The 24,262-nt window shown below is 39.9% G+C and overlaps 1 protein-coding gene across 12 annotated transcripts in view; it reads right to left on the reverse strand.

Moving 5' to 3' along the window:
* The window catches only part of RNF144B (ring finger protein 144B), a 151,505-nt gene that overhangs the window by 39,715 nt on the left and 87,528 nt on the right, over positions 1-24,262 (reverse strand). For all 12 annotated transcript variants that reach the window (XM_036255233.1, XM_036255231.1, XM_036255222.1 and 9 more), the window contains one exon: positions 22,252-22,451. In XM_036255233.1, coding sequence (XP_036111126.1) covers positions 22,252-22,416 — 165 coding nt within the window. In that variant the 5' untranslated portion in view covers positions 22,417-22,451. The remainder of the gene's footprint in view (positions 1-22,251; positions 22,452-24,262) is intronic.

A 24,262-nucleotide genomic window follows, 5' to 3' on the forward strand; every position in this document is an offset into this window, starting at 1 on the left:
ATAAATCCATCTTCATTCAGGCCTTCCCTGGCTAAAGGGGCCACCTTCCCTCCCCTATCAGGCCTCCTTACTTGGCTTTATTTCTCTTCCTAGCACTTACCACTACCTAATATTCCTTGTATATTGCCCGTGGCCCCACTAGAAGTTCAGCTAGAAGCACAGGGACTTTGCCTTGTTCTCTGATGGATCCCAAAAACCATGTAGAAGGCTCTACGAAATGTATTTTTTGTTAGTGTAGGTAGGTAGTTAGTATTAATAAAGGAATGGAGCAAATGAAATCAGACCTTAAGCTTGACTCACTAGGAAGCTGTAACATTCACAGCTCCCCATGGGACCACCACTTCCTCTACCTAGGGGACTTAATCCCTCCCAGCCAAACTGGGCTCCCCAGGGACAACCAGCTGTTATCCAGGATTAGGAGGGAGAGATAAGACAATGAAGAGGAAATTCCTCTGCTGGGCACATGCACAATAGAAACCAGGAGTCCTACTTTGAGGCGTATGTAGTAGGAGCCAAGATGGCAACTATAAAGGGGAGGAATCTAGGCTGGTAAAAAGACCAGACAGTTTGTGGGGAAGGGCCAGCACAAGCTCAGGAAGGACTGGGAAACAGACAGGTCTGTTTGAAAGCCCAAGGCAATGTAATCAAAGCTTAACAAAGGCCTCTCCCTCTCCCTCGGTAGTGGGTTTGCCCATGCTGTTCAGCAGTGTTCTCTCCGTAGCAGCCCTGTGGGCCTAGCAGCTGCAGGGCCCAAGCATGGGCTCCAAGGGTGGGTCCGAGCCTGGGTACCACAGTGCAGCGGTGGCTGGAGTGCAATCAGGAAGAGACTAAGCTAGCCAGGTGGGGACAGAGACTGAACTGGTCTACGCTTCGACAGGGACTGAACTGATGCACATAATTTTTTGGACCCTGGCTTTTCTACTGGGCTTGGTGAAGACAAGGCTGGACTTCTTCCACAATGGGGTGGAGCTGAGCCCCCTGGCTATGATGAGACACAGGGAACCTGGGGGTAGCCATTTATTTCTACCTCAATAAATCTTACCACTACACCTTATCCTCCATGTGTGGGTCCCTGGAAATCCTTTTATTGTGACTCTGTGGAAGGACCCCATTTCCAAGAGCAACATTTTTGCATGACTCAATAAATCCCCAAGTCCTATCAATCCCTTTCCTAAATACTGGTTAGGACTGTTCATCTCCTATCTTCTGCCATGACCCTAGGCTAGCTGCTATTACCCCTTACCTGGGCTTCTGCCTTAGCCCATTCACTGGGCTTCCTGTATCTGCCTTTCCTCTTTCTAATTAATTCTCCACACTGCAGTCAAAATAAATTTTAAAAGTCTAAGTCTGATCCCTTCTCTCACCTGCTTAAAACCCTTCCATGATTATAAGCACTCTTAATACTTATAATAATTAGGATTCAAAAACTAGGTGTATATAATTATGTACTCTCCAAAATCTCACTGTACACTCATTCCACCTATCAACATTACCAGTCAACCTTCAGATTTCTTTCATTAAAACCTTGTCTCTAGAATGCTCCTGTCACCATTCACACCAAAGTACAGCTAGAGGATTTAAATACAGGTTGGATACGCCAGTTCCCTAGCAGAGGGCACGGTCGTGAAAAAAAAACTATGTAGGACAGATGTTTTTATGGACAAGAAACACTGGAAACTATGGGATACTATTGGGAAGGGCAACTGTGATATAGTGATTTATAATAAAAAATACATATTTAGTCTTTGTCCCCATTTTAAAAAATTGTTTTTTCCTTTATTGACTTTAGAGAAAGAGGAAGGGAGAGGGAGAGAGACTGAAACATCAAGAAAAGAGAAGAGAACATCAATTGACCGCCTCCTGCATGCCCCCCACTGGAGATCAGGCCAACAACCTGGGCATGTTTCCTGACCAGGAATCGAACCAGCGACCTCCTGGTGCATGGGTCGATGCTCAACCCGAGCCACACTGGCCGTACTGTCCCCATTTTTAGCATGAAGCTTCTAAAACCCTTGAAATGTCTTAAGTGGTAAAATGTACAGAGGTGTCTTTTACTATGTTAGTGAAGTAACTTTTGAAATGCCCCAGGTAACCAAACTGGGAGCTGACAGCCTGTCATTAGAGGGCTGGACTTTTAGTCTCACTCTTGGACTGCCAGGGAGGGGAGAGGAGCTGGAGGTTGAACTGATCAGCAATGGCCAATGATTTAATCATTCATGTCTCTGTAATAAACCCTCCATAAAAACCCAAAGGGATGGGGCTCAGTGAGCTGCCTGGTTGGTGAACACATGAACATTTGAGGAGAGTGTGCACTGGGAGAAGGAATAGAAGCTCCACACCCTTCCACATACCTTGCCCTATGCATCCTTTCCATCAGGATGTTCCTGACTTACATGCTTTTATAACAAACCAGTAATCTAGTCTGTGAAATGTTTCTCTGAGTTCTGTGAGCTGCTCTAGCAAATTCTTGGACACCCTACTAGTGTCTGAGAATTGCTACCCTCTATATGCACACTGAAACCCAACAGAGCAGCCTTGAGGGAGGGCCGTGGGCAAAAAGAAGAGGGGAATTTCAACAAAGCAGTGAACTTCAAAGATCCATTCACCTGCCTCATTGTTCAACTACCTTATTGACAGTGCTTCTCAAATTTTAATGTCCATTCGAATCACTTTAGGATCTTGTTAAAGATGCAGATTCTGATTCAGTAGATCTGGGGTGGGGCCTGAGTTCCTGACCTTCTTATAAGCTCTCAGGTCTTGTTGCTGCTGCTAGTATACAGACCACACTTTTGAGTAGCAAGGTCTAGGACAAAGACTCTCTATACTGGATATTTAATAGAGTCATCTGGGGAGCTTTCAAAAAGCCCAATGCCCAGGCCACACCACGGACCAATTAATTCAGAATTTCTGAGGAAAGGACCAAGCATCAGTATTTTATATACACATATATGTATATGGGCATATGTGTGTTTTATATATATATGTAAAACAGTGTTATTGATATGATTCACTTATCATATAATTCATCCGTTTAAAGTGTACAACTCAATGATTTTTAGTATATTCACTGAGTTGTGCTACTACATCACACATCAATTTTAGAACATTTCATAATCCTCAAAGAAACGTCATGCCCAATAATAGTCACTGCACATTTTCCCCTCAAATCTCCCTTCCTCCCCAAGGTTAGGCAACCACCAGTCTACTTTCTCTTCCTATGTATTTGTTGATTCTGGACATTTCATATAAAATGAATCATACAATATGTGGTCCATTGTGACTGGCTTCTTTCACTAAGTATAATGTTTTCAAGGTTTAACTATGTAACAGCATGTATCAGTATTTCTTTTTATTGCGGAAATATATGTAAGTATGTGTGTGTGTGTGTGTGTGTGTGTGTGTGTGTGTGTATAAATCCTCACCCAAGGATAGTTTTTCACTGCTTTTTAGATAAAGTGGAAGGGAGAGAGAGAGAAACATCAATGTGAGAGACACATCATTCGGTTCCCTCCCCCATAACATCCATTGGGGCCAGGAATTAAACCTGCAACTGAGGCATGTGCCCTTGACTGGAATCGAACCTGTGACCCTTTGGTCCACAGGCAATGCTTCAACCACTGAGCCAAACCAGCCAGGGCTGAATAATATATTTTATTTATACTATATTGTGTTTGTCCATTCATCAATTGAACATGAGTTGTTTCCATTTTTTTTTTGTTATGAATAATGCTGCTGTGAACATCTACGTACAAGTTTCCATGTAGATATATGTTTTCATTTCTCTTGAGTATATACTTAGGAGTCAATGGTCAATGTGGTACATAATATAACTATATTTGCCTTTTGAAGAACTGCTAGACTATTTTCCAAAGCAGGTGTATCACTTTACATTGCCACCAGCAGTGTAGGAGGGTTACAATTTCTTCAAATCCTCACCAGAACTTGTTATTGTCAATCTTTTCTATTCTAGCCAATCCTAATGCATGTGAAATGGTATCTCACTATGATTTTGCTTTGCATTTCCCTGATGGCTAAGGATTTTTTTTTTCTTTATTGATTTTAGAGAGAGAGGAAGGGAGAGAGATACAAACATTGATGTGAGAGAACATCGATTGGCCGGCTCCTGCATGCCCCCCAATGGGGATTTGGGCATGTGCCCTCACTGGGAATTGAACCGGCAACTTCTCAGTGCTAAGGATTTTGATGGCTAAGGATTTTGAGCATCTTTTCATGTGCTTATGGCTAATTACATATTTTCTTTGGAGAAATATATATTCAGACCCTTTACCCATTTTTCCTATCCTCATGCAAGGATATTTTTCCACTGATTTTATTTAGATAGAATGAAAGGGAGAAAGGGAAACAGAGAGAGAGAAAAACATTGATGTGAGAGAGACACATCTATTGGCTGCCTCCCACATGACCCTGACTGGGGCTGGGGATCGAACTTGCAACCCAACAACATGCCCTTGACTGGGAATCAAACCCACGACCCCCCAGTCCATGGGCTGACACTCTAACCACTGAGTAAAACCAGCCAGGGCCCTTTACCCATTTTTTAATTGGGTTGTATTTTTATTATTGATTTATAAGTGTTCTTTATATATTCTAGATATGTCCCTTATAAGATATTATTCACAAATATTCTCTCCCATTTTGTGGTTTATCTTTTCAATTTCTTAATGGTGCCCATTTAAGTATAAAGGTTTTTAATTCTGATGAAGTCCAATTTATTTTTTGTTGTTGTTGTTCATGCTTTGCCTAACCCAAGGTCATGAAATTTTTATCTATTGCCCATATTTTCTTCTAAGAGATTTATAGTTTTAGCTCTTACAGTTAGGTCTATAATCCATTTTGAGTTAATGTTCCATGGTGTGAGGAAGGAGTCCAACCTCATTCTTTTGCAAATAGATATCCCTTTGTCCCAGAACCATTTACTGAAAAAACTATTCTTTCCTCTTTGAATTGCCTTAGTATCCTTGATGAAAATCAAGTGACAATAAACATGAGAATTTATCTCTGGACTCTAATTCTATCTGTCTATGCTTATAACAGTATCACAAAATTTCCATTACTATAGTGCTATGGTGAGTTTGAAACCAGGAAGTGAGTTCTTTTGTTTTTCTTTTTCACAACTGCTTTGGCTATTCTAGGTCCCTTAAATTTCCATATAAATTTTAGGATCAGCTTATCAATTCCTGCAGAAATGACAGTTGGGGTTTTGATAGGAATTGTGTTGAATCTGCACATCCATTTGGGAAATATTGCCACTTTAACAATACAAAGTCTTCTAATCCATAAACATGGGGTGTCTTTCTATTTAGTCTTCTTGAACTTCCTTCAACAATGCTTTATACATCTCAGAGTGTAAGCTTTGTCCTTCTTTTGTTAAATTTATTCCTAAGTACTTTATTCTTTTTTATATTATTGTAAATGAAATTGTTTTAATGATATTATATTATTCTTTGCTACTGTATAGGAATTTAATTGACTTTTGTATACTGATTTTGCATTCTGCAAACTCACTGAACTGGCATCAGTATTTTTAAACTCTCAAAATGATTCTAATGTAAAACTGAGTCTGAGAATCACTAGTTCAATACCCTCCATGCCCTCAAGCTAATCAAGGGAGATATGTCCATCATCATTGCCTTAGAATCACTTTGTAACATTCAAAGGCATGATGTCCACAGGAACAAAATCGTGCTGTTACTTTTTCTGGATAAGGGTACTAGATTCACCTTGTAAGTTTGACAACAGTCATTCAATATGGGAAATTAAATCTGGGCCCCACTCAAAAGTACTCCAGTTCCCACCAAACAAGAGTGATCAAACACTTCTATCTTTATCTCAAGTGATCATGAAACTTCTAAATTAAGAAACTGGGTGACAGAAATAGTTGTGAAGAGAAACCCATTGGAAATGTTGCAGTCTTCTCCAGTCCTCATAATGACGCCAATTAAACCTGCTAAACTGGAAGAACATTTCCATCAGAGCAGGGAGCAGGCACCAGCAAGGGAAAGATCTGCTTCCAACACAAGAGTGACTGAGTTCAATAACCTGCGACTGATCTTTCAGAGGCTTTCCCTTTTGTCCCACCTCTGCTGCCTTTCTTGGAGTCCCCAATTCTTAATTCTTATACAACTCCAAAGAGATCCTTCTGTGCCAGGTGCTATCTTATGACACAGTATACCGAGAAAAACAATGGACGGTTCCAGGAGAACGAAAACAAGAAGTCTTGCCAAGTTTACATCCTTCCATTTTCTTCAAAGAAACATTAGACCTCAGAACTGCCAGCCTTCAGCTGGCCCCAAGGCTCCAGCCAACAGGCCCAGGACAGGCAAGGAGAGTAAACACACAGCAGATTAAATGTCGGCAGATCCCACTGAGCTCATTTTCCACTTTCTTCCTCCTCCTTCTGTGTACCTAAGGAGTCCCTATTTGAACTCTCATGCAGCCCTTCTGATTCTTAGAACACATATAAGGTTTCAGCAACAATGAAGGAACAATCCCCAAATCCCAAATTAATGAAGGGTCAAGAAACTCTTTCAGCCATGATGTAGGACTATGCAAGTTATCGGCATAAAATATGACCCACCCTTCAACCAATTTGAGCAAACACACTGGGGAACGTAGTACTTAGCATTTTATTAGAGAATTCACAGTGAGTATTTAAAACTATACCATTCAGCCCTAGCCCACGTGATTAAGCATCACCCCATGCACCAAGAGGTTGCCAGTTCAATTCCCAGTCAGGGCACATGCCCAGGTTGTGGGCTTGATTCCCAGTGGGGGCATGCATAAGGCAGCTGATGGATGTCTCTCTCTCTCTCTCTCTCTCTCTCTCTCCCCTTTCCTCTCTCTCTCAAATCAATAAAAACATTAAAAAACAAAACAAAACAAAAAAACTATACCATTCAGCCTGGCCAGTGTGGCTCACTGGTAGAGCATCGACCCATGCACCAAGAGGTTGCTAGTTGGATTCCCTGTCAGGACACAAGCCCAGGCTGTGGGCCCGATCCCCAGTGGGGGGCGTGCAGGAGGCGGCCAATAGATATTCTCTCTGATCAATGTTTCTATTTCTCCTTCTCCCTTCCTCTTTCTTTGAAATCGATAAAGAAAAAATATTAGAAAAAAAGAAAAAAGAAAACACTATACCATTTAAAGGATAGACAAATAAATGGATGGATAGTTATGTGATAAGGCAAGGAGAGTAAAAATTTAATGTAAGAATCTACGAGGAGGTAGAGAGTCATTGTTAAAATTCTCTCACCTTTGCTGTATGAAAAAAAGAAGTCATAACAAACTGATGTACAATTTTTTTAAGCTAAAAAGAAAAAATTACACCACTCCCCAAATCTCATATTTTAATGTCCCTTAAAGCAGGAATTGTCTGTATTTTATATTTTATATAAAACCCCAATATCTGTATTAGTATATAAAACAGAGCTTAAATAAATTACAGTGAAATAAAATCTTATTAATTAAAAGTAATGGTAGCAATATTGATTCATGATTATCTAATTTTTTGAAATTTTAAAGAATATGTTACACTGTATAAATGAGAAAAAAAAAAAGAAAAAAAAGCTGACTCATTATTAACCATATTTTTTTTCCCAGAGGATTTTTTTTCCTATAAAGCCAGCATGAGAAAGAGCTCACATCAGTGACAATTGGACCATAGTGATGCTGTTTGTTTCCACAAAAGGATATTGTTTCCCCATATGGATGATAATTAGGAACCAAGTATAATCAGTTTAGAATAGACATAAGCCTTAAGCAAACGTCCTCCTTGGCTACATTTACAAAGAGAATTTATTACATTTAAGAAAAGTAGAAAAGATTCAACAACGATGAACAGTGACTACATTGAATATGAGCAATCTTGTTTTACTCAAAATTAATTTGAAATTATTTTATTCAATTACTCCATAGTAAAATCAGAATATCTTCCTACTTATAGATGGAACAAAATTGTAACTATTCCACACCTCATAATTTCCCTCCAACACTTTATACTGAAAAAAAAAATGTAAATGTTTCAAAATTTTCTAAAAAGCAAGTTTCTAGAAATCAGGGAGTTTTATCTGTGGTGCTTATTTTTGTTAGTTTGTTTTAACTGCCATCGTTTGAACCAATCTTCCTCTTCTTTCTCTTAGTTAAATCAATAGGCTGATGTATCTGAGACTGCTCCTAACTCTCTTGTTAAACTCTAACCCAGTTACTGTCCTTGAACCACCACTTTCCAAATGTTTGGAGTTAGCACCAATATTTTAGCAAATTCAGCTATCAAGGCAAAGCTCCTAAGTCAAAGCCAATGACCAGACCTGCAGAAATAAGTGTCCGCGATCACAGAAGAGACAGTGAGGACATATGTATTTCAAAGCACATGACGGTAGTGACTAATTCACATCTGCTCCACCAATACAGTGCTCTGCAAACACCTTAGACCAGTGCATCAGATCTCCTGAAGGATTACCTGAAACCCAGGTGGTAGGGCCCATCCCCAGAGTTTCTGATTCAGTAGGTCTAGGGTGAGACTCGAGAACATAGAACTCTAATACGTTCATAGCTGCTGCTGCTGCTGCTGCCACCGCCGGTTTGAGGACCACACTTTGAGAGCCATAGTCCTACAACTAAAATGGTCATTATAGAAGAGCTGGGAAAGAAGGAGATGACAGGAATAAAAATATTTATCAAGTTCCTGTGAAAGCTATGGTATGTGTCATAAAATGTCATTTAATCCTCATAGCAACTCTGACGCAGGAATTACCCCCATTTCACACAAAGCAATTCAGCAACTTACCCTAAATTCCCACAACCAATAAATATAGGAGTTAAGGTTTAAACCAAGATCTAATTGAAACACAGTCTTGGCTTGTTTTCTTACCACTTCAGAGTAATTTCCATGCTGTCAGAACAAAAGCATGACAAAATGCTGATATCTTTACAACTTAGAAATGCTACTTTTTTTTTTCCTTCTGAAGGTTATCAACACCATAAACTATAAAGTTTCTCAAAGACAAGACATCATTCCATATTAAAACAACCTGTATTTAACACACTTCCTGGAAAAAGCAGATTCTACGGCTATAAAATATTCTTTTCCAGTTGCAATAAACATCTGGGTGCTTTCAAGTCACTCATTCAGTAATTACCCTCAGCACACAAGAATCCTTGAAAACAACTGTCAGACTGAGGGTCCTCTTGTGAACGCCAGTAACTTCCACACACACGATGCATGTAGGGGGTGGGAGAACACCAGTCTCTGGACCAGGAAGTCTGGGCTTGAACCTTGACTTCAGTTTCAACATCTGAGTATATGCTAAGTGCACTGGGAGTTCCCAGGTGTGGAAAGCTGACCTCAATCTTGCAGCCCTTGGTTTTATGAGTAACCTGCCAGAAGTCACACAGCTGAAAGTTCATAGCACACTGCTCACTCCTTTCAAGCTGGGGCTATGGCCGCCAGTGTATTCAGATGACATACTCTCTGGTCTCTGGAAAATTCCTTGGATTTTTTAAATCAATTGTTTCTTACATCTTTGTATTGACTAAACTTTCATATAATTAAAACCAGTTGTCAACAGTGTGGTGATTATTGGGGTGGGAGGGAGTGGAAGAGGGTATAGAGGGAATAAATGGTGATGGAAAAAATAAAATAAAAATAAAAACCAGGCCCTGGCTGGTTTGGCTCCGTGGTTAGAGCGTCGGCCTGCAGTACAGAGAGACCCGGGTTCGGTTCCCACTAAGGGCGCGTACCTCAGTTGCAGTTTGTCCCCGGCCCTAGCTGGGTTGTGCAGGTGGCAACCACTCAATGTGTCCCTTTCACGTTGATGTTCCTCTCTCTCTCTCTCCCTCCCACTCTATCTGAACAAAAAATGGAAAAATGTCCTCGGGTGAGGATAAAAAAGAAAAAAATAAATAAAAACATTAAAAATAACAACCAGTTGTTCGTTTGCATTACATAAGCCATTGTCAAGCTTTAAAAAATATAGGTAGGATCATAAATATGAGGCTCATCCACTGTTATGCTAACAAATGAAATGCAGAGAACACATACTATGTATTAGCAGTACATTATGTATTTTTATACAAGTTGTTCTTTTTTTTAAGTGTGAACCAGAAACTTTATTTATTTTTTTTTCTGATATTTTGTTCAGATAGAGTGGGAGAGAGAGAGAGAGAGAGAGAGAGAGAGAGAGAGAGAAACATCGACGCAAAAGGGACACATCGAGTGGCCGCCACCCACACGACCCAATCAGGGCTGGGGACAAACTGCAACCAAGGTACGTGCCCATAGTGGGAACTGAACCCGGGTCTCTCCAGACCGCAGGCCGATGCTCTAACTGCTGAGCCAAACCGGCCAGGGCGAGAAGTTGTTCTTATTTCATCCCAACAACTCTATGATCCAGGAATTAAGAGTATGGATCTTGAGCAAGTAACTTAATTCTGCATTGTTTTCTTACCTATAAACTAGATAGTTAAAGGGGAAAAAAAGTAGTACTTTTGCATAATACATACTACACAGCAGGTACTCAAATGCCCTTACTTGTCCTTCCTTGATTTTTTTTTTTTATTATTTATCCTCACCCGAGGACATTTTTTCCCATTTTTTGCACAGATAGAGTGGGAGGGAGAGAGAGGAAGAGAGAGAGAGAGAGAGAAACATCGATGTGAAAGGGACACATCGAGTGGCTGCCACCCGCACGACCAACCAGGGCCGGGGACAAACTGCAACCGGGGCACATGCCCTTAGCAGGAACCGAACCCGGGTCTCTCCGGACCGCAGGTCGACGCTCTAACCGCTGAGCCAAACCGGCCAGGGCTGATTTTTTTTTTTTAAGTAGATGAACAAACTGAGGGTTAAAGAAATTCAATATAAACCCTGCATTCATGTGGTTAATAACTCACACACACTTTCCAGGAGTCCAACCAAAAGGACCTCCTCATTGGGGATGGGGAACAATTCACAACCACTGAGGCTTTCGGTTAACACAGAGCTATGTATTTCCATGGAAATCAGGCATGGACAGCGTCTGGCCTGATTCCCAGAGGCACTGTGCGGATCTGGATTCCGCAACATAACCCATTCTTGATGAACTTAGCTATTCAAACACGGGGTTTGAGAGTTAACTGAGTTTTCTAGTTAGCTCACAACCTCTTCAGCTTCCACTTACCTACATTTTTTAAAGTTCCTTTTCCTACTTGTCATTGAACATAAATTTTGTGACAACACATGTCATACAGCCTGAAGACCACCATTATGAACATTATTTTTCCATTCATTCACTCTCCTATGTGCAACATACTTTTCCAGATGGGGCCCATCTTTCTAACTTGACAGGACTGTGAATAGCAAGCTGTAAATTCAGCTGAAACTACTGGCACCGCACATATACGGAGCTAGAGAAAGATTCACAAGAGGTGTTGGTTTTGCTACAACTTCCTTCCTCCTTAAAAGAGTAAGCATGGCCCTGGCCAGTTTGGCTCAGCGGTTAGAGCATCGGCCTACGATCCAGAGAGACCCGGGTTCGGTTCCTGCTGAGGGCATGTACCTTGGTTGCAGTTTGTCCCCAGCCCTGGTTGGTCGTGTGGGTGGCAGCCACACAATGTGTCTCTTTCACGTGGATGTTTCCCTCTCTCTCTCTCTCTCCCCCACTCTATCTGAACAAAAAATGGAAAAATGTCCTTGGGTGAGGATTAAAAAAAAAAAAGAGGACGCATGAATTAAACAATGAGATAAATTCTATTCATGTATCAGATTAGAGAAGATGAAAAATTTGCAAATACCCAGAGTGTCAAAGAGGGGGGCTTTCCTGCTCTATTGAGGGGCATGCTCAGCTGGCACAACAGTGTGGGAAGGCAATCGGGCAATGCATACTGACTTAAATGCACTTACCTTTTGATGAGGCAATTCCACTTCTAGAAACTTATCCTAGAGAGATATGTTTTCACATGTATATAAGTACAAATATTTTCATTTATTTATTTATTTTATTATTATTATTATTCTTTTAATCCTTACCCGAGGATATTTTTCCATTGATTTTTAGATAGAGTGGAGGCATGAGAGGAGAGAGAAACATCGATGTGAGAGAGACACATTGATTGGTTGCCTCCCACATGTACCTGACTGGGGCGAGGAATTGAACCTGCAACCCAGGTATGTGCCCTTGACCAGGAATCGAACCTGGGACCCTTCGGTCCATGGGCTCACACTCTAACAGCTGAGCCAAACCAGAGTTGCCTGACTGCCTTTCCACACTGGTGTACCTGCTTAGCATGCCCCCCCAATAGTGCAGGAAAGCCCCTTTCTTTGACACTCTGGGTATTTACCAATTCTTCATCTTCTCTAATCTGATACATGAATAGAACATATCTCATTTTCATTTATTATAGCAAAAACTGGAAATAACCTTAAAGTCCATTTATTAGGAGGGGCCTAGTTAAATAAATGTTGATACAGCCATATCACAGAATACTACACAACACTTAAAAAGGAAGGTAGGGAAGGCAGGTCTGTATATACTAACATAGAAAGATGTCCATAATACACTAAGTTTGTAAAACTCAAGATAAAAAAGAGTATCTATACATAAAGATCTCATTTCCCTATTACAGGTTGTATATGCATACTATTCCATGCACACGTTTGTTTATTTATACAGAGAAGAGTCTTGAAGGGGGTACAGGTGAATTATTTATATCATCAATACTTTGGAGATTTTTGTTTTGGTTTAAAACCAGAATGTATTACATTTATAATTAAAAATTAGTCTTTAAAAAGGAAGAGAGCAAGGAAAAAAGGGGTAAAAGGAAGGGAAACAAGTAAGTGAGGTTTCCCTACATTTCTAATTAAATTCCATACCCTCATCAGCATACATGAAACTGGTCACCAAAAACTCTGCATTGAGCTAAAGCGTCAGTCTCGGACTGAAAGCCATTCTCGGTTGGCAGTTAAATTAGGGACGAGAGGACTGAGCCATGGAGCCTTTTTGACCCTTCTGCTGGGAACCTTCATTTGCCTATTGGCTTCCTGTTTCTGCATAGAGACAAACAGAGGAACCAAAACCCTAACCAACTCACCCTTAAATTACTGCAACTTTGAAGAAGTTGCTGAAGTTAACTAGAGCAGCTATCTGGTGCAGGCATGGCCGTCCCTGACCATCCCACGTTATTCGTGGAAATTGGCAGAGGTGAATGAATGATTTGCTTGGGATGGCCGAGTGGGCCTCGAAACATGAACACACAAGTCCCAATCATTGTTACATTAGTAAAAGAGTAACTGCTGTATATCTGCTAAATGACCTTTAAAACAGGAATACTCTGTAAAGACTGATTTGGGTCATTATATGGATGAAAATGAGTTAAAGTACTTAGAACAATACCTCCTACTGAATAAATCAAACAAATGCTTGTTGCTATTATTATGACAACAATAATAATTAGTGATACCTAACTGCTTTCCTGGGTTTTGCCCTCAGTGAACTTCAAAGTCTACATGGGAAAATAAAATGAATTTCTGTCAAACAGCTGGAATATAAGGCAATACAGATATTTGTATAATATCTATTTAATTAGATTTTAAATGTTAAATGCTTTCAGAGAAGAGATGATAATTTTACCCGAGGGTAGTCAGTGCCAGCAGGATAAGGATGTTTGAGTTGATTACCAATAAATCCCCCTCCAATGAGTACTCTGCCTGTCAAAATCAGTATTTGTTGGCCCTGTTGGCTCTGGCCGGTATGGCTCAGGTAATTAAGCGTCATCCATGCAGTGAGAGGTTGCTGGTTCGATTCTCAGTCAGGGCACATACCCGGGTTGTGGGCCCAATCCCCAGTGGAGGGCATGCAGGAGGTGGCCAATCAATGTTCTCTCTCATCGATGTTTCTATCTCTCCTTCTCCCTTCCTCTCTAAAATCAATAAAGAAAAAAAAATTTTTTTTTTAAGAAATCTGACTTAGTATCTAAATGGAAAAAAAGGAGAAATTGGAAGCATGAAAATAGTTTCAATATTTCAGATCTCAAAATTGCAGTCTACCATAACAAATATAGTAGATGTTGATGAGGATGTTGTTCTTGGTGCTCTTATCACCCCCTTCTTACTTCCTGCGGGGCTGAAACCAAAAGATGAGTAGGAGATTGCTTGGTAGTGATGTTGGTGGGGCCATGGATAGGAAGAGTGCAACATTATCATCTTACTCCAGTTTTGCCCACTTTCAGATCATTCTCCACCCTATGTCAAAGCCATCCTCCTACCCCACTCCCAAATAAAGCCCTCCAGTGGCCCCGATGTTATTAACATGACATACAAGACCCTCCATCTAGTCTCTGCTTGCCTCTCCAGCCTCAGGCCCAAGCACACCCGTAATTCCACCAATGTTCCAGGGATGTCCTTTAGCTTGGTTCTTCAGCAGGCCACCCTTCCCTGGTTCTGTGCCTTCACATGGCTGCCCTTCCTCCCTGTTGCACTCTTCCTATCCATGGCCCCACCAACATCACTACCAAGCAATTTCCCTCAGGCAATCTTCGCTGACCTCCTCAGTCTAGTTTAGGTGGGTTCCTATATGCTCACCTAGCACCCAGTGTCTCCTATCAGAGGGTCTGCTTCCCACATGAGAGCCAGTCTGGCTATGCATTATATACACAATTAGCACAGGGGCCGGTCCATAGTGGTACCAAACAGAAGAGCAGAATCTGGACTCAGATGAGAATAGACTTAGAGAAAATTGGAATAAATATGCATCTTCAAAAGAATACATAGCTAAACCTTGGTGATTCAGTGGCTGTGAGAGAAAGTTTTCCCATTATATGCCCACGTTCCTGCTCTCTGGTTATGGTTTCCATGTTTGGACGCCCTATTGCATTCTGATAAATGGTTTGAAGAATCAAATGAAAAGCAAGGTATGCTTCAAAACAAGTCTTCACAACATATAAACACAGATTACTAACATACCATCTTTTTGTAACCTTCTTTGAGAAAAATAAATTGTGTTTCTTATTACAGTATCACACCCCTTACCCTGATACCAAATGCTTTTCTAAGAGAATACAGAAAAGCCTGAAGTACTTGTTCAACCTATGATCAAAGTCAAGAATGTTGTGTGAATGAAAAAAAAACTGTCAACAGAAGGGGCGAAGGGTGGAAGAATAAAGTTCTACTTAGAATATTCCCACATCTAACACAAAGAGGGAAGCCCCTCTCCTACAGCACTCTCTATGCCAGTCCCCAGGCTTTGTTTTTCCTCAGAGCACATGCTGTCTGACTCCTGGATTTACTTGTTAATATCTGTACCTTGCACTAGAAGTTGAACGATCTGAAAAGCTGGCCTTGATCTGATTGTTCACCACTATCTCTTAACCATCAGAACTATGGGTGATAAGTATTTGTTGAATAAGTGAAGCCCAGGAAACCAGATTTGAGACCCATTTCGTAAATGCCAAACCATACTGGCATCCAGGAAAAGGCCTTCTTTCATTAGGAGGGTGGGGGGATTGGAAGAGCTAAGGTCCCTTCCAATTCTAGGACTATGATGTGATGACAGTCACTTGGCCTTAAAAGCATGGTTTTCGTTTGCTGCTCTTTCCTCTCTTGCCACATTCTACCACTTTCCCTGAATAAGTAGTGAGCATCAGGCATGGATGAGATCATAGGTCCAGGAAGCCAGCTCCTCTTTGAGTCACCTCTCATCCATTTCTCATGCTGTTACAATTTGCTCCTATTTCTCAGATGCTATCTGACCTGCAGCAGCTCAATCAGCAATGGAAAAATATAGTGTCAAAACTTTATTTTAAACCAGTGACTTGACTAATAAATACAAAGCCATCATAGCATTATTGTAAAACTCTTAACAAGTGTGAACACTAGTTAATAAAAGTATATAGGTTTCAGGTGTACAGTTCAACAATACATCATCTGTGTATTGTATTGCATGCTCACCACACCAAGTCAATAAACTCAATCAAAGAAAAGCAAGTACAATCAATAAATATAATGAAGTCACTTACAAATAAACAAAGAGAAACTTAAATTCACTGACTCAATGTTGAACACCCAAGGAGAGCATAAGGCTAATACTGCAAGCCAATCTATTTTAGTACCAGCAACCAGCAGAATGAGAGAGGGCTTTGAACTGGCAGAATTACTTCTGTCCATTTTATAGTTACTAGAAGACATGGGAATGAAAACAGCTGGAGAATTTTAAAGCTTCAGGAAGGTTGGCAGATCATATGACCAGAAGAGGAGACAAAAAAATTGTTCTGTGACATTGCTGAAGCAAAATTCCTTATTATTTCTTGTAGTTACAGAGAGTTACCAATAAGAAAAACCCACACACAATGATACTAGACTGAACATATCAAGCCAACAAGTAACTATATTATTATATTCTTATTGGGGGTAAACAGCTCTTAAATAAATGGTAGCTTGAGACACTCTTCCATCAAAATCTTTTACAGCCATCAGAAATGTGCTCATCTGTGCACTTTCAAGGTTGTATTGATTTTTGTTTTTTTTCCCCTGTAAATCCCACTTCAAAATTTTCAGTTGAAACACCCAACCATTAGTCTCTTTTAGACAAATCCAACAGAGAAACTTCTCTCTATCCTAATTGCTAGCCTGTGGGTATTTCAGAATAGTATTAAGGTTGAAATCATCTATATAACTTCCTTTTTATAGAAGGCTAATGAGGAAGCCAGATGAGTTTTTTATAGGATTTTCTTTCTCTAAACATTTTTTAAAAACAGAACAGTTCAGTATGCTGATAGAACTTAGGAAATAAAAGAATAACACACCCATTTACTAGGGGCTTGGCACTGTGCTAGTTGCTTTACTGGAATTCTTATTTGATGCCTCCTACAACACTCTGAGATAGATATTACCATCCCTTACCTCCCTCCATCCTACTGATGACAAAACTAAGGCTCAAAAAAGCCAAAGATTTTCACACACCATTAAAGGGCCAAGCCTAAACCTGAGCCTGGGTCTCCCTAGCTCAGTGTCTGCACTCTTAATCACCATACTCTGGGAGAGAAGCAGAAAAATGGCATCCCTTTCACCTAGTAACAGGTATCAGAATCCAGAAATGAACCAATGCAGATTCTCTGCTTCACTTGAAAGCTGCCAACCACGTGGGTGCACAAGTATACATGGACATACAAACATACACACACACACACAGAGCTGATCTTCCCAAAAAATGCCTCCCAGGCCATCTGTGGGCTTTTCTTAAAGGTCACCCAACAGGCCCAAAGGAAAAGAAGGGCTTAGTCTGAAAACTTTTATATTTCCTCTCACTTTTTTTAAACATTGGAAAATCCATTTGGCTCAGAGAAATGAATAGTAAAAGGAGTTCTAACTACTCCGAGCCAACAAAACGTAATGGAAAAAAGGCAAGAGTATGGCTGGACTTTATTTTCTTTTTGCTCAGCACATCCTGTCTTTAATATGAAAGGTAAATAGGCCATGCCCAACATACCAACTCTTTCCAGGTGAAATTATCTAGGTTATAAAAACAAGCAACAACTGTGTTTTCATTATTCTTTAATTCATAGCTGACAGAAATAGCTTCCAAAATAAATCAAAGAAACAAATATTGCTCACAAGGGAGCAAACCCACAAATTTGCCCTCCTTTGATAACTGGCTTTTGTGAATTTTTCTTCTTTCACTTAAATTACAGTTGTGTGGAGTTATCTAAAAAAGTGTGTTGCAGATGCCAGAAGAGGAAAATTTGAATGTTCATATTTGGGTTATTTAAATCCACAGGGGAGAGAGAGAGAGTTTTTGCATAACATTAGTAGACTAACAACCCTGAGAAATTACAAAAACCTTCAATTACAGAAACAAGAAATTTTGCAACGCCTCTCTCCAGAACTCCCAAATATCCACTTCCTTGGCTATGTAATACACCTATGACCTATAAGTTTAGTCATGCTAGTGAGAGTTACACCCATTTTTGTCCTGTAAATTCAGTTTCCCTTGCTTTGTACTACACTTTCTTCTCTATAGTAAAGCTGAGCAAACAGTTTAACAAAAAACATCTTCACAAATAGAACACGGAAAGTTTCCTTTTAAAAGAAATTTGATATATTGATGGATTATTTAAAGCAATGTTAATCGCATTCCTTTCTCGAGATGTCATTTAAATCAAGACTTACCTACATGGCATAATTTAAAGCAGCGTTCTTCAGAGCTCTAGTTGTAGGGAAGTTAATAGGAGTTTCACTAAAAAAGGCGGTATGATAAAATGGAAATGCTTTGGAAGAAGTTAAACAGGGTCCCCTTGCTTTCCTCTTAGCCACAAGATTTCACAGAGCCTCTAAAATGCAAATATGCATTAGGTCCCTTCAAGAGAGGTAGAAAGCACACACCATTTTCTAAGCTAATTTAACTATGAAACGCTTTATTCGAGGAGCATCTCTGGTTCACAGAGCTGGAGGTCCATGGAACACACGGGTTATGAGATGCCTATTTAAAGGTCAGATCTCCCACCCCGCGGGTGTGGCTCAGTGGACTGAGCATCATCCCATGGACTGAGAGGTCCCGGTTTGATTCCTGGTGAGGGCACATGCCCAAGTTTCGGGCTCGATCCCCAGTGGGGGGTATGCAAGAGGCAACCAACTAATGTTTCTCTCACATCGATGTTTCTATCTCTCTCTCCCTTCCTCTCTCTCTAAAAACTCAATAAAAACACATTTAAAAATTAAAGGTCAGATCTCCCTAAAGCTAGGAAATGAGCTGGCTAACACAGAGTGATCAAGTCAGACACTCCACATCTGTCCATTCTGCACTCCCAAAGCACACTGATCTTGGAAACAAAAAAAAAATTAACTGCCCTGGCTGGTTTAGCTCAGCAATAGAGCATCGGCCAGTGGACCAATGAGTCATGGGTTTGATTCTGGCTAAGGGCACATACCTCGGTTGCAGTTCATCCACAGCCCTGGTAGGAGTTATGCGGGAGGCAACCAGTTGATGTGTCCCTCTCACATCGATGTTTCTCTCCCTCTCTCCCTCCTACTCTATCTGAAGATAAATAGAAAAATATCTTCAGGTGAGGACTGGAAAAAAAAAAAAGAATTTAATCTTACAACAAATGTTCAGGAATATATGTTAGGGAAAACAGGACTAGAATAGAATGTATGAAGAGCTTGGTTACATCTATGAAAATATGTAAGTGTGACACCATCTCTACACTTGGACATTTCCCTAATGAGGGGGAGGGAGGGTCTACCTTAGCAAAACCACTTATTTTTTTTAATGTCTTTTGTTGTTGTTGTTGAAAGTATTACAGGTGTCCCCCTTTTCCCCCCCAATGACCCCTTCCTTCCCTCGTAAAACCACTTTAAATATATGGTCTTTTCCAGCCAATAATTGGGAGACATCATCCAATCCTATTTAAAGGCAGAAATTAGTAGTATATGCCATAATAAAAAAGTCACAAATTTCTTTTCAGACTTGCAAACATAAAACACATTTGACAGCTTCCATTTGAGTGCCAATAAATATCTGAAAGGATTCGACACATTTTTAAATCTTTTTTTTTTTTTAAAGAAAAAATAAAAGCTCCAACAATAAAAAGTTACAGTAGTATTTCAGGTGAGTGTGGCTTCAGCTGCAAAGCTGCAGACACTAATGTAGTCAAACACATGCAGCTCACTCTTTCAGCAGATCACAGGAAGTGGGGTATCAGGAAGCCAGGCAAGGTTAACGTTTATACGTACAAAAAGTTCCCACGTTGGAGGGATACCAAGCCATTTGACTTTCTGCTTTCGAGCACACTGCAACAATAAGGAAGTACAAACCTAGATGACAGAAGAATCTAATTGCACTAACTCCTACCTCTAAACTGCTGAAGGAGAAATGAGAAGCAGTTGTTTTTCACTGGGAACTAAGACCGACTGAAACCATATGTCAGTGTCAGCTCCTTCTGAATATGAAATAACCACCTTTGCTTGTTCACGCCTGGCCCAACGCGGACGTGCAAACTTGAATTCTGCACTATTGCATCTCATAGCACAAACTACATTCCATATTCTGCTTTGAAACATCAGTAATGCCTGAGCCAAAATTTCCATCCTGCCTTTAACCAAATGTTGCTTCTGACTGATAAGTTTCAAAGATTAGCCAGGGTCCGAAACATATGTGAAAAAGTCAGAGAAATAACCGTTTTGAAACCCAGCCTTCAGAAACAACGCAAGACCAAAGGAAACTAAAGCTGCCCTGAGATGACCAGGCCATTTCCTCACTTCCTAAAAAGCAAAGCTACCTGACAAAACAAAACGAGAAGGAACCAGCACAAACTGTCGCTGAGTGAGGCCTTCTCCGGACCACGCTACTTGAACTTAACTTCCCCGCGCCCCCCCACTCCTCACCTGTTGCTCAATTTTTTTTAAGCCCTTATCACCCAATCCTATAACTTATCTGTTAATTATGTTTATTGTTTACATCTAACTTGCTTTCATAAGAGCAATGATCTCTGCTGGGTTTTGCTTTTTTAACTGATAAATCCTGGTGCCTAGAACAGTTTCCGGCACACAGAATGCTGCTCACTAGATTTTTGTTGAATGAATGAACAGACAATACTATTCTTTGCTATCTCTGGATCCTAGAGTTCAAAACATAAGGAAAATATTTTAATCCTTTTTCCTTTTCACCTAAAAGTCAGGCTGAGGCTTCTCCCTACCCTAATCCACAACAAAAAAAAAAAATTTTTTTTTTTAAGAAAATTGGTATGAACTAGCTTGAAAATGTGCCATGTTGATTACATTAACAAAGAAATTCGGGATACATTTTATTTTACCTTAACTAGTCTGTTAAAAAAACAATGCTTAGTAAACTTTAGTAATAAACATACCTCTTTATAAATGATTCTACTTCCTAAATGATTCCTTTTTCTTTATTCCCCTTGATTTAACCAGTGATCGTTGTAGCTAAATTATTCAATTTCCTTCACAAATCAGGGCATTAAATCCTCATATGTCTGGCAATTACTGTGCTGACTGTATAATAAATATTAACAGTCTGCCCACACAAGGCCTATCAAAGCAGAGATAAATGGTAAATAATGATTTTAGATATAAGACCCTCCCCTCTGCCATGTGGAGATGCCAACACTCTTCCTGTCTTACTCTTCACCAAACCCATCCTTAGTTTGAAAGTGCGGTGGATTCTAATACATACAGGAGAGAGGCAGATACATAAATGGAGGAAGAATCATGAAAAATTTATAAAAAATTTTTATTTTAAATTTCCCAATAGAAAAAAAAAAAAAGTATTGAGGTCTGATGTGCTCCATGGGTATCCGTTTGCAATCTCTCGTTAAAAGCCTCAGCTCAGAGATCACTGCCACCCAGAAACCCCTCTCACCTCCTGCCCCGAATGGGTGAGGTGCTCCCATGGTGTGCTACGTGTAACCACCCCTGGTTTCCCCAGACACTAGTAGAGTTCCTTCAACGTGGCCATCTCCCCTGTGGAAAGCATCTTATTCATCTTTATATTCCCAGCGTTCAGCAGAGTGCCTGGAACATAGTAGAAGCTCAAAAAATGTCTGAATAAATGAAAATTGAGTAAGACCACCTAGGCACACACTTCTAGTAGCCACTTTGAACTCATCAGTCTATTTCCTAGCTTTATACCTTAACCAACCAACCTCAGGGAAACATGCAATAAAGGTCATAAGCATTGATACCACGTGTCAGACTGAAAGACACAAGCCCACGCCTGGAGATTTATAGTGTTTCTCTGTTATGAGGACTATACACAGCCTTCAGCAAATTGTGAAAATAGAAAAAAAGAAAAAAGAAAGAGGAGATATGACAGACAAAACAGTTGTATGCCATGTGCCTTGTTGGAGATGAGCAAATATATGAAAGAAAATTCAGTAAATTACTCCTGATTTCTCCATCACTCAAAATATCCCCTGAGCTTCTTAACAGGTGATAGTTAAGTAAGGCATGTTAAAAACATCTCTATTTTGCTTCTTAGCCAGAACTTTAAGAAGAAAAAAAACTCTGCTTATTCAACAAATAATTAAATTTCACACACACACATTATACTCTTCCTAAAAACCAATAAATACGGAACTTGCATTCAAGGTACTATTTGGAAACAGATCCAAGTGTGGAACTGCTCTCCAAAGTACGATCACATTGCAGCAAAGCCGGCTTCTTGGGAAGCCACAGAAATGTATCCTATACCTTTACAATTCTTCTCTTTGTATTTTCTCATGATGAAAGCATCAAGGAAAACTTACAGCTGTGCAAAAGATGCACTGGCATTCCTGAAGTGTGGTCATCTTGTCCAAAGACTGTTCACACAGGCAGAGTTTGCAAGTGACAAGAGGAGCCAGAGCCAGGTCTCCAGGCGCTGGATTTTCGGCAGTCATGGTGAGATAATGCAGCCTACCAACCGAGCCCATCAGACTGTCTTCAGCCTCTTTAGTTGCCTCAATCCCTGCAGAAAGGTGTAAAGCATAAAATATTATATCCATTGATACAACCAATACATTGGGGCACCAAAAGAGCAAATCCTCACCCTCAATGATCTCTAAGCGTACAGTGAATACATTTCTGAGAACCAAGGGCTAGAGAGTTTGCCACCTTGGCAAGATGACTCTAGAGTCCTAAAATTTAAGGTGACCTCACTGTCCTGACTCATGTCATGTAAACTATGAGAATTAAATGACCACCATGAACAAACACTCCATTTAGGAGGCACACCACTACAATAAATTCAAGAAATACTTAAAATTAGGATGTCACCCAAAGAATTACTATACGATCCAGCAATTCCATTTCTAGGTGCACACCCAAAAGAATGGAAAAGGGGACTCAAACAGATAATTGCACACAAATGTTCATAGCAGCATTTTTCACATTAGCTACAAGTTGCAAATAATCCAAATGTCCATCAATGGATGAATGGGTAAACTAAATGTGCTATAAACATAAAATGGAATATTATTCAGCCTTAAAATAGATTGACATTCTGACCTATGTTACAACATGAATGAATCTTGAGGCCATCCTGCTATGTGAAATAAGCCAGAGACAAAGAGGCAAATGAGTGCATTTATATGAGGTACCCAGAGCAGTGAAGTTCATGGGAACAGAAAGTAGAAAGGTGGTTACCAAGAGCTGGGAGAGAGGGAAGTGGAGAGTTATTACTAAATGAGTAGAGTTTCTGTTTAGGATGATGAAAAAGTTCTCGAAATGGATGGTGTGATGGTTGCACAATACTGTAAACACACTTAATGCCACTAAGTGATACACTTAAAACAGCTGAAATGATAACTCTTATGTTATGCATATATTACTCCAATAAAAATTTTCAGTAAGGTACAAGTATTAATTGTGTTCCTTCGCATACAATATTTCATTTATTGTTTTGCAACCATGATGATGACTGCCTTCATTTTACATTAGAATTGAGGTTCTCAGAAGTTAAGTAGTCTGTCAAAATTCTCAGAGCTTGTATAGGCCAGAGCAAAACTTAACCTACAAGCCCAGTGCCTGGTCTATTATAAAAATAGAGCCGCCTCACAAGTACATATTATGTGGTCGGATGGAGCAGGAAGAGAGAGAAGTAGGGAGGGGGAGGGGCAGAGGGAAAGAGAGACGCGACGTTCACGACAACAGCTATCAGAAGTTCACTGACAGTGTACAGAAGTAAAACTTGTCTCCACACACAGCATAACTATAGGAAAGAATATTTCTACACTGAAAAGTAAAAATGATAACTAAAGTTCTTCCCCTAGATTGTTTTTATTCAGAGTACCTTTAAAAGAGGTAAAATAACTGTGAAAATAATCTTCCTGCATATTCACAGTTTAGAGCTATCATATCATGTTTTGATTAAATAAAAGCAAAATCCTAAAGTTCTTACTATTTTAAAAGAGTAGAGCCCATTCTAATAAATTCTTCCATAGAATTAATTGTAAATACCCTCTCCCCCTACAAGAACCAAACTTTTTCCTCCCAACTTTTTGGCAAAACAAATTATGTGTTCGGCATTTGCTACAAAGCCCCACAGTGGCATAAGTCTCAATATATAGGTAAAAAATAGTTAAACAATAGAGGAGGAAACAAACAGGACCTGCTGGATATCAAATTCTATGCTTTCTAACTGCACTGACTTTCTTAATACCAGAAATTTCAGTAAGGTATTAGTATTATACCAGAAATAGTTAAGTTACTAACTCTAGTAACATGAACTATCCAAGGTTCTTCCCCTACTCCCTGAGTGGTAGTAGAAGTCATGATTAA

The sequence above is a fragment of the Molossus molossus genome, unplaced genomic scaffold (assembly GCF_014108415.1).
Source record: "Molossus molossus isolate mMolMol1 unplaced genomic scaffold, mMolMol1.p scaffold_m16_p_12, whole genome shotgun sequence".
NCBI lineage: Eukaryota > Metazoa > Chordata > Mammalia > Chiroptera > Molossidae > Molossus > Molossus molossus.